Source organism: Balaenoptera ricei, chromosome X (assembly GCF_028023285.1).
Source record: "Balaenoptera ricei isolate mBalRic1 chromosome X, mBalRic1.hap2, whole genome shotgun sequence".
In the NCBI taxonomy this organism is placed as follows: domain Eukaryota; kingdom Metazoa; phylum Chordata; class Mammalia; order Artiodactyla; family Balaenopteridae; genus Balaenoptera; species Balaenoptera ricei.
Window position 1 is genome coordinate 40,863,706 of NC_082660.1, and position 12,291 is coordinate 40,875,996.

The 12,291-nt window shown below is 38.3% G+C and overlaps 1 protein-coding gene across 1 annotated transcript in view; it reads right to left on the reverse strand.

Moving 5' to 3' along the window:
- Nucleotides 1-12,291, reverse strand: part of EFHC2 (EF-hand domain containing 2) — a 204,387-nt gene that overhangs the window by 111,237 nt on the left and 80,859 nt on the right. Inside the window, 1 exon segment of the mRNA XM_059910794.1 lies at nt 10,251-10,401. Coding sequence (XP_059766777.1) covers nt 10,251-10,401 — 151 coding nt within the window.

The following is a 12,291-nucleotide window of genomic DNA, read 5'->3' on the forward strand; positions in this document are numbered from 1 at the left end:
AGGGAGACACCACCTCTATGTTCCAAGGCTGTGAGCAAACCTGCACTTTGCTCCAGAAGGAGAGACTATCTTTGTCTTCCAAAGCTGTGTGCTATATAAACATCCTTGAAAAGATAATCCAGAACAAAGAGCAGACAGTGTCTCTGCTTGCAAGATCCACAGAAATGCAAGATACCTGCGGAGAATTGTCTCTCAACCTCTGTAAACTGACTTAAGCCTGAGAATCTACTCCAGGAGCAAAGACAAAAGGAGAAAAGGCAAGTAGAGCAAACTGAGGGTCTAATGGTTCAAGAAAAATTGGCTTGTGTGACCTGTGTATGGAGGCATTTTAGTATAAAGATGTCAAGCAATCTTCTTCACATTTTGTGTAACACTGAGAATGGTGCCTTTTCCCAAAGTCTAGAAATACTTAGAAATTATTCATTCCTTATTCATTAAGGAACAGTTAATGAATATCTTTATGTGCCAGGAACTGTGTTGAGCTCTGTTCCATTATTCTACTAATCATCTTTTCACTCTGTTGAGGGGAAATTAACTAAAATCATTTTCATCTTCTTTTCTTTGTAGCAATTTTTAATTACTCGGTACATTAAATTAAAATAATAAAACTATAAAATTAGAACTGGCCTAGAATATTTTTAAATGTACTACATAAAAGTTGATATAATTTTACGGCAAAAAATTATACTTCAATTAGCCCTTAATTCATGCCACTGAAAACAGTATGCAAATTATTTAATGATTCAAGATTAGACATTTAGAACAAATTGCATACTAAACACCCATAAAAGCATGGGCATTTCAGGTATTTTCACGAACCATTATATATCTCTTCAAAAATACTTATATTGTGACAGTTTTTAAAATATATGAAATTTATTCAACAGCCAAGAGCTTCTTTAGGAATTCCATCTATCTTGCATTTGTACTTCACTATAAAAATTCAAATAAGCAAATTAGTGCTGATTTCTGTTCAGTAAGACTTCAAATAGAAATCCTGTATTTTTCTAGGTGGGAAGAACTGGCCCACCCACTGAGCTTTTAAATAGTAATCATCACAATCATCATCATAGCCCTAGGATATGCTTTCATATATTTTTCTCATTTAATCTTCAATAATCCCACCAGGCAGATAATGCATGAAATACAAATATTCAGTTTATGGATGAGAAAACCAAAGCTCAGGATGGTTAAGTGACGTGCCCAAGGTCACGCACTCACAAATGGCACAAAAAGATCTCGAACCTGGGTTTTTCAAGCTCTAAGTAAATACCATTACTTTCCACAGTTTGCACTGAACTGTATCTCACTGTATGACAGCCACAAATTACTTAAGTGAAGGAGGGGAGGGAGTGTCTTAGGCAAAACAGGATAGAAATGGGGAGAAGAGCGGCCAGTCACCGTGAAACAGAGATGATGGAGTTGCTCTTCCAAAAGAACAGCCTCTCTCTTCTCTAAGAGTAAATTTCTGGCGAGGGCCCACTTGCCAGCAGCAGCAATCCCCCGCCAGGGTCAACACCACTGTGTCACCTGTCCCCGCCCCTCCAGGAGCCTGCATATCTGCAACGTCCACACTCTTCCTTATCTTAGGTCCCACACTCCTCTCACTAGATGGTTCTCAGAAGAGGCCAGGGAAGTTCTTTGTGGCAACAGAAGAGAGTCCTGACCATTCATGGATTGCAAAGAGAAGGCAGGTCTAACACTAAACAAGAAAATTTTAATAACGAGAAATCCAAAGTCACAATCCCATGTTAATCAGAAAAGTAACATGGGCATTTGAAATGTAGTTACACATGAGAGCTTTCAAAAATACATTTGTGGGACCTCTCAACTGTGCCCTTTGGGAATTAAAATTTCTATTTATTGGTATTTGTATGCTTATAGTTTTCCATGATAAATGGCAGAAACTCCACCAGCAGAAGTTTGTTCTGGAATATCAAAGAAATATGCAGGATGCCATGTCTTTGGCACACATTGAAGAGCACCCAAGACCATCAAGACATATAAATAAAAATAACATTACAAAATGGAAAAACAACAACAAAAGCACTATATCTGCCCTTGAAATGTTCAGATATTTATCTTCTTAATTGGTCCATACAGACAATTTGGGCAGATGTCCAGGCATCAGGTATCTGCTTTTAAGCTCTTCTTTATCTTCATATTTCTCATCTCTCTTTCTTTTTAAAGGCCCTGCTATCTGATTATACTCTGCAAGCTTTAACTTTCTAACACTCCCCTGTGGTTTAGATCAAAATGATGATATATCCATTTATGTTTAATGCGTTTTCATTTCATTCAGTTTGGAATTGCTTTAGATCTTTGCTCATACCACTAAATTTAGTTTTTAGGAATTCACCTTCAAGAATTAAGACCCCAACCTCTTACTTCTATCTTAAGTATGTTTAGTTCATTTTAGTAACACTGCAGACCTAGGGTACATCCAAGTCTAGAGGCAGGTATTTCTTAGGTGAATGAATATACGAGTGGAATTGCCACTTGTCATCATGTGTATCCTAAAAATACTAAGACCATTCACTGTGATCAGCCATGATAGAGTATCTTTTCCTCTTATGTTCACTATAATTCCTTCACTAAAATTACTATTCCATTTCTATTTTTATAAAATGTCATCTTTGTGGAGTTTGATTTAATGAGAATAACTTTTTAAATATAGCTAACTTGACACTTGCCTTGCAGCAAAAGAATAAAAATTTTTGAATTCCATACCTCTGATCCCAGTAAGAAACAATAATCCTATGCATCTCCCCCTACCCACTGAATGAGCCCCAAATGACAGCCTGTTGGGTATTCTGTCCTCTTGCATTACCACCTTCTTGCCTACTTTTCCTTACACACTCTATGATCTGCTCCCAGTACCTCCCAACTCCTCGCCTCACCACTTTCCTACCTCTTTACCTCATGCTGTTCCTTTTGACTAATGTGCCTTCCTCTTCCAACTTTATCTGGAGAAACTTTTGAGGTACCACTCAAATGCCTTATTCTCTAATGGATACTGGCGTTTCCTCCTCTGATCCCTCAAAGTACCTCATAGCATTCACAATGACTACACTGTGTTATGGACATTGTCTGTCACATTCCTTTCCTTTTTTCCTCCCTCCCTTTTTCTTCCTTTCTTCATCAAATTTACTGAGCAGCCATCATGCACCAAGCACCTATCTTCACAGTGACTTACCTCCACTCCTATACTCCACTCTGCTCCATTCTGCTACAGTTTTCTCTGCAAAGTCCACCCTCTGGGGTTGCCAGATTTACCAAACTGACAAGCGAGATGCCTGGTTAAATTTGAATTCCAGATAAACAATGAATAATTTTTAGTATAAGTATGTCCCGTGTAATATTTGGGGCATAGTTATACTAAGAACTACAAATTTAACCAGGTATCCTGTATTTTATCTGGCAACTCTACTACCATCCCACCATTCCACTTTATGGGATGCATACTTATTAGGTATAGCATATGCCCAATATAAATAAATGACTTCTATTTTGTGATTTTATATATATATATATACATATATATATATATGTGTGTGTATATATATATATATATATATATATATGAAATACTACCCCGTTGAGGGGCCAAAACAAGTCACTAGTGGAGATCAGTATTCTTAACCAAGGATGCACTGCAAATCAAGTAGGAGCCATTTCTTTTTCTTTCTTTCTTTCTTTCTTTTTTTTTTTTTTTTTGGCCGCACCTCACAGCATGTGGTATCTTAGTTCCCTGACCAGGGATCAAACCCAGGCCCCCTGCATTGGGAGCATGGAGTCTTAACCACTGGAGTCTTAACCACTGGACTGCCAGGGAAGTCCCAGAAGCCATTTCTTTTTTTTTTTTTTTTTTTTTTTTTTTTTTTTTTTTTTTTTTTTTAGAAATTTCATGTAATGTCTGAAACATTTATATTAACATATTTCCATACATATTTCCATACAAGTACAAATATAAGATTTTTAGAAATTTCATGTAATGTCTGAAACATTTATATTAACATATTTCCATACATATTTCCATACAAATACAAATATGATTTTTAGAAATTTCATGTAATGTCTGAAACATTTATATTAACATATTTCCATACATATTTCCATACAAATACAAATATAAGATTTTTAGAAATTTCATGTAATGTCTGAAACATTTATATTAACATGTTTCCATACAAATAACCCAATGAAAGTTTAGTATTAGTTGTTTTGTTTGTTTTTTTATACTGCAGGTTCTTATTAGGCATCAGTTTTATACACATCAGTGTATACATGTCAATCCCAATCGCCCAATTCAGCACACCACCATCCCCACCCCACCGCAGTTTTCCCCCCTTGGTGTCCATATGTCCATTCTCTACATCTGTGTCTCAACTTCTGCCCTGCAGACTGGCTCATCTGTACCATTTTTCTAGGTTCCGCATACATGCATTAATATACGATATTTGTTTTTCTCTTTCTGACTTACTTCACTCTGTATGACAGTCTCTAGATCCATCCACGTCTCAACAAATGACTCAATTTCGTTCCTTTTTATGGCTGAGTAATATTCCATTGTATATATGTACCACATCTTCTTTATCCATTTGTCTGTTGATGGGCATTTAGGTTGCTTCCATGACCTGGCTATTGTAAATAGTGCTGCAATGAACATTCGGGTGCATGTGTCTTTTTGAATTACGGTTTTCTCTGGGTATATGCCCAGTAGTGGGATTGCTGGGTCATATGGTAATTCTATTTTTAGTTTTTTAAGGAACCTCCATATTGTTCTCCATAGTGGCTGTATCAATTTACATTCCCACCAACAGTGCAAGAGGGTTCCCTTTTCACCACACCCTCTCCAGCATTTGTTGTTTGTAGATTTTCTGATGATGCCCATTCTAACAGGAGTGAGGTGATACCTCATTGTAGTTTTGATTTGCATTTCTCTAATAATTAGTGATGTTGAGCATCTTTTCATGTGCTTCGTGGCCGTCTGTATGTCTTCTTTGGAGAAATGTCTATTTAGGTCTTCTGCCCATTTTTGGATTGGGGTGTTTGTTTCTTTGATATTGAGCTGAATGAGCTGTTTATATATTTTGGAGATTAATCCTTTGTCCGTTGATTCATTTGCAAATATTTTCTCCCATTCTGAGGGTTGTCTTTTCGTCTTGTTTATGGTTTCCTTTGCTGTGCAAAAGCTTTGAAGTTTCATTAGGTCCCACTTGTTTATTTTTGTTTTTATCAGAAGCCATTTCTTGACCCCAGGCCTACAGAATCAGAAATTCTGCAGGTGGGCCAGGAGATTCTGATGATTGCTCTGCGCTGAGAACAACTGGTACAGACCTTACCAGAAAATCATGGCATGTTTCTAACGGTTGTCCTTTCTTTAGTATAGCTTAGTTGGGACTTGGCAGCATTTGACAAACAGTTGTTCTGTTAGACAATCGGAGGTAAAACTACTAGGATTAACCTCTGACCTTCTTGGCTTGGCATAACATCGTTTTAACTATATTCCAGCAGAACAGCAACAAATTCTATGAATATAACACATCTAACCTAAAAGAGAATGATGTCCTGGCAAGAAATGAAAGCAAGCCTCGACATGCATCAGTGACTTGACTTTTCACACACATATATCTCTCTGCCAACGAGGATTCGTGAATATGTTGTTCTGACGAGAAGCTACACAAAACTGAATGCCTATTTTGGCACCACGCTAAGGGATGCCTCTTTTATTTCTGGCTTATCCCAAACTCCCCCTCCCTAAAAAAAATTACATGATAGGAGAGGCAACTAAGAAGGGAGGCTATAATTCATCCAGGTGCACTAATTTCTGAATGGTCAGCTCTACAAAAAAAACAGGTGCATCTGACCTTCCAGTTCATTGGGAAAATATCAAAACCCTATGGAAGTAACAGGAGCACCATCAGTGCCCAGCACCTAAATGTGACCCCTAACCCCTTCTGAGGGCCCACAGGCACGTGAAAAGCAGTCCCAGGCCACTCAAGACACAACTGAGTGTCCCCATCCCACTGAGGTCTGAGCCCTTGGCTCAGTAAGCTCATTTCTTTTTTCCCAATCGTTTAATTTAGGAAAGCCTGAAGAAGGCATTTCAATGAATTTCCAAAGTTTCCTCTGTCCTAACAGACCTTCCTTAACAAGAATCATCATATTAATTAATTAATTAATATTTCAAGAGAGACCGGTTTCTCTCTAAACAAAACTTGATGATAGAGTGGTTATTTGTGTTTGCTTTCCACAGGAACTGCTAGAGCCCGCCAAGTATCTCCACTCTGCTGACAAATTCAGTCTCATTACATATCGTGATTACTAATGTATTCTGTACATACCCCTTGAGCTGCGTCTCACTCAGGGAAATGTCCTGATCAGAGTGAGCCCATCAGAAATTCTGAAAATTTCAAAAGAGACTTTAAAATTGTCTTCTCCTAAGGTTTTTTTTTCCCCTGAGTCTTTATGAATAACATTCCCTCCTACTTACATAAAAATTATTTTCAAGTAAATCATTATAACTATCTTCAATTTCCCTTTGGAATCTGCCTATGTGAGATTTGAAATCAAGAGGCTGAGAGAATCGAAAAGTCTTAATAAAAGCCTTTCCAAGATCCTCATAGAGGATGCATTTCATTTTTCCTCTTGGAGTTTAATAAAACTAAGATTCACTGGACAGGGGCCAGTGAGCTACGGGAATATGAACTTTTGCCTTAAAAGTAATAAAAATAAAAACATAATGCAAGTCACTAATGCAGGTTCAGGATGTCGTATGACCTCCAGTCCATCACTTGTGTAAATCTGATGTCATGTGGGGAAGGTAATCAAAAAATAAGCAAAGCTTAGTTAGGGAATATCAGAGTAAAGCATTTAAGTGAAAATGTATAAAAAAATATTTTTTTGCTAAAGCAGTAATGTCACTTACCTAAACAAATGCACTTAGGCAAAACAGATGTTCATAGAAATTAAAAGTTGTCAATTTTCTTAATGTTTTGAAATAATTCTTTAAACATTTTCTAATACATTACTGTCAATATTTAAGAACTGCATTATATATGTTTAAAATGACCCTAAAGAGTATAAAGACCTACAAATACCATATGATACTGCTTATATGTGGAATCTTAAAAAATGGTACAAATGAACTTATTTACAAAACAGAAATAAAGTCACAGATATAGAAAACAATCTTATGGTTAGCAGCGGGGAAAGGGGGGGAAGGGATAAATTGGGAGATTGGGATTGACATATTGACAATATTGACATACTGACATATACACACTACTATATATAAAAGAGATAACTAATAAGGACCTACTGTACAGCACAGGGAACTCTACTCAATACTCCCATGTAATGTAATGACCTTCATGGGAAAAGAATCTACAAAAGAGTGGATATATGTATATGTATAACTGATTCACTTTGCTGTATACCTGAAACTAACACAACATTGTAAATCAACTATACTCCAATAGAAACTTTTTTAAAAGAGTATAAAGACCTCTTGTCCCTTTACAAAATAAAATATCACACTTCCAACTTTAAAAGTTTGTGAAAATCTTTTCTTAAATATCAAAGCATTTCCATATTTCCTAAAAGATTTATCATTAAGCCACAAATTCTCCAAATAAAAGCCAGGGAGTAGATATTGTATCAGCTGGAACACAAAGAATCATGAGGACAGTTCATATTGCCTCCCCATACCAATCCTCACCTGCTCCCTCCACCAGTAAAACCAAGCACAACGCTAAATCAAATCTTCTTCCTCTTTCCACCACCTCAACAGTGGCTCTCTCCCAACGTGGTACAATAGCCTGATTCTGCTCATGATCTGGGCACCCCTGATTCCCAATCCACAACTCCAGTGTTGACTTTTTTCCTGAAAACACATCCTAAGGTTCCACCTGCCTTGTGGGCAACACCATACAGATGTTCTAACACAACTTGAAAAGCCTCATGACCCAAACACACCCCAGCTCCAACTCCAATGCCGCTCCTTGCTCCATGTTCCTGGGCTCTATTAACGCATCACCATCCTCTCAACCACAGCATGAGCTCTGAGACAATCGGTTAAGATTCAGATGGAGCAAATTACTTCTCTAAGCCTGTTTCCTTTCTGTAAAAGTTGATGATAACCTACTTTAGATGGTCACTGGGGTGATTAAATGAGATAATGATAAAGTAGGTACCTTATCATTAGATATTCCCCTTCCTCACTCTCTATATTTAATCGCTGGCCAAGGCCTATTAACTGCCAATCAAATGTGTCTACAATCTTTCCCCTATGTTCTCTTCCTACCATCATTGTCCTGGTTTGGATACTCAGCACTTCTACCCTGAACAACTGCAAAACTCCTGGACTAGTCACCTTGCTCCCTTTCCTCTCCAACCTGCTTGCCTACAAGCTCCATGAGATAGGGATGTAATGAGTCTTATTCCTTTTGTCCATTTTCCCAAAACCCAGCACAGTGCCTAGCATGGAGTAGACACTCAACAAACACTTCATGACAATGCTGACTGGCTCCAAATTAATCGTCCAGACATAACGAAGCCATGCTCTAAGAACAATCTCAATCTCATGAGCACTGAAGGAAGTCCTTCGCATACTGACTCGTCATAACATTACGCTCAGAGGCCTATGGTCCTAAAACTTCTCTGTTTCTCCCCCATGGAACCCATGGTGGCATATCAATATGGAGGCACTGGGCCCAGATAAGTAGTTAGTAAGCAAAAAGTTTATTCAACATAGGTAGAAAATCATAAGATGTGTTAAATAACGATAATTTGATAGTAAGTAGAGCATGTATATGTTAAACACAGAAAGAAAAGGATGGAAGGACCAAGAGACAACTACTTTTCAGTATGTATTAAATATACATGAGGTACCTGGGCTCTGAATATTCATGATACACTAAACATACAAGAGGCACTAAATATTCATGGCCACTCAATATTCATGAGGCCTTAATTTGGCCACTCATTCATTGGTGACACCCATTCTAGCCCCATGTGTCCTTTGCCCAAGAAACACAAATAAAACCCATGACTATTCAGCAGGCCGACTGGCAAGCTACAGCTGTAGCCAGGCCCACTTGTCCCTACATCTTTCCAACAGAGTAAGTGTGTGCCATTAGCCTAAGGTCCCTTCTGTCTGTGGTCTTCCTTGAACTTTAACTCTGGTCTCCAAACCATACTATCGTCAGAAAAGCCTGATGCAACAGAAAAAGAGAGAGAGGACCATTGCCTACCCCAGGATTCGGGCAGGGTGGTCCTTCCACGCACTTGTACCTTGTCCTAAGTATGTGAACCTCTCTGCCAAAAAATTATTCCTCTTACTGACCTGAGTTCTGACCCCCTAGGTCCTGTCCTTGAGGATACAGAAAATTAGGTCACCCCTCCCCCACGTGACAGCCCTTTAGATTCCTTAAGACATTTATCAGGCACACCCGAGTCTTCCCTTTACAGACAAATAGCCCTTTTCACTATTCTCCCTTACACATGATAAATTTTCAGTCCTTTCACCAACATGGCTGCTGTCGCTTGAAGGCATCCAGAACTTGGCATTGTCCAAAGTAAAGGACTTACAGCACACACAGAAGAAATCAATTACCTCCCTTGACCTCTGCCATGCTTCTACTAATGCAACCTAGGATTAGCTTCTCTGCTGGCCATGTCGCAGAGCTAACTCTTGTCTGGCTGAAGTGGAGTATGGGTAAAGATGACTGGCATATGTGGGGCGAAGGAGCAATGGCCCTCTCTTGAAGCACTATGAAAGTCTGTAGTTAATAGGTATGAAGATGAAGAGAGAGTGGTTGAAGCAAACAGCAGTGAATTCAAGAAAGGAGAGAGAAGCCCAATCTGGAAGTGGCAGTGGAGACCGGTCTTCTCTCTACCCCTGAGGGTGTTATGAAGGAAGTAATGTGGTCATAGCAAAAAGACAAAAAAGAGTTTGAAGAAAAAAGTCAAAGACACAGGAGAGTTTGCTCATACTAGAGCAGCATGTGAAAGATACAGGGATGACACAGAAGAGTGAGTGAAATGGCCAGTGTTGAGGTGTGGAGGGTAGAAAGCTGATAAGTCAGCATCAATAACTACAAGCTATTAGCGTGTTGACATTCACCATTGCCAACAAGTTAGATACCTACGCAGTAGCATGGGGTCTTTTAAAAAGCGAGAGAAAGATAGTATATAAAGGCAGTAGTTAGAAGTGAAAGAACCATAACTCTGCTTTAAATAGATACCTTGAGGCAGTCCGCTATTTTTCAATGCTGGTTCATTTACTTGAATTGTGTCATCTTCAAGGTAGAAGTAGATTTTATAGCATCTTATTCTATAGTTTTCCTGAATTTTATCAGGTACTTCATCTTCTAAATAGGCATCAAAAGATAATACCTGTTGGAATCATAATTAGAAACTAAGAAATGAAAAAAATTCAGCGAACTTAAAATCAATAAAGCTACTGCCTGTATACTTTTTGTTAACGTAAAGAAAAAATCTGAGGAAATTTTTGCAAGAAGACATTCTACACATCAGCTATGAGAATGGATATACAGTCTAGGTTACAGTATATAAAGATTATTTTATATTTTCATCACTGTCTGGTTAGAATGAGGAAATGATATTCAAGCAATAAATCCATCATTCAGCTCCACCATAAATTGAACTAGCGTCTGTCTTTGGAATTTCACAGTGGGATTCCATATGTATGTGCTACAGACAAAATAATATTCTTTCCCACAAGACGAATATAAGAAGTTTTGTCATTTTTTTTCTCATTAAAAATACCACAAAGCTACCTTGGTTCTAGGATAAAATTATTCTCATCTCTGGTCCTGCTGATTGCTTGCCTTGAGGCAATTCAAGCAGGCGGAGCTGAAATTCTTCCAATGCACTGGAGACCCCACCCTACACTTCTTCAGGAACCTCAAAGAGCCTAGCTCAATGCTAGACCCAGCCTCATCTTATTGTGCGTGTCGGGGTGGGGGTTGGGGGTAGACATGGGTAGGAGAGGTGGATTCTAAAGCAGTTATGGTAAAAATCAGAGAGAGTCAAAAATACCCTTGAAAATTCCTTAACTACTTTGGAAAACTGTGCCTCTCAGTAAGTACAACACAGCCCGTTTTTCTCCCATGTTGAAGCAGAAGACTGACTGCCTCTTCAGTTGAAGACCAGTTGAAATAGCTTCCTTAGGTTTAGGTGCCATGCTGTATGAATAATACATACCTTTCACCATTAGAATCACTCTCAACACAACGACCTGCTTACACACACTAAGAAAGATGTGGTAATTGAGGACAATTGAAGGAACAGTAGATTCAGGCTACCATTTCAAGCTTGGCCTGGGGCACAAGCTCCTTCAGAGCTCCATTTTAATACTTCCTTTGCTCTCATTTTTGTTCAATTTTTATAATTAAAGTTGCAAAAGTTAAGTGTACATCTGTTGTAACACCAAGTTAATTCAACATAGACAATATATATGTGAGTGAGGCTGTTAGGCGCAATCTAACCTCTAGGGGTGGTCAGTTACCCTAATTAGGAATATATGCTCCAGGATTGTTTGGCAAATTTCTATCAGAAGCCCATGCTTCAGAAGTGGCTGACAAAATGCCTCAGTAGTTTATCTCTGATCAACAGAAGAGGCTTTGCTAATCACCATAAAGAATATTAGAAATGAGTTTTCGCTAGTGAAATAATTGTATTCAAAATGAATGGATCAGTTACAAATATTGACCAGCCACTGTCTTTACCAGAACAGGTTCTAGGAATCTAGTGAGCCCAGAGATCTATACCTTCAAAATGGCACCTTTGTCTTCATTCCAAAACGGTCCTATGTTCAGCTGCTTTCTTGGGGAATTTATCTGGGCTGATTCCAGTTAGAAAGTTCGCTAAACTCACTACTAGAATGTTGTCACATTTGTGTTGAGTGAACATTTCCGGTAAGATGCTGTTGGATGGGTACAGGGTTTCCTTCTGGGGTGATGAAAATGTCTTGGAACTAAATAGAGGTGATGGTTGTATAACACTGTGAATATATTAGATGCCACTGAACTGCACGCTTTAAAATGCCTAAGGGTTAATTTTATGTTATGTAAATTTTACCTCAATTTTTAAAAAAAGATGTGGGATGCCGAATTATATTGAACACTAAAATAGTAAACGTTATGTTATATGAATACTGTCTCAATTTTTTTAAAGTAGGGGGGAAAAAGATGTTGTTGGAACACCTAAAAGGACAAGAGAGCTGGGGTTCCATCAAGCTTTCAGTAGAGGAAGTGAGGAAGA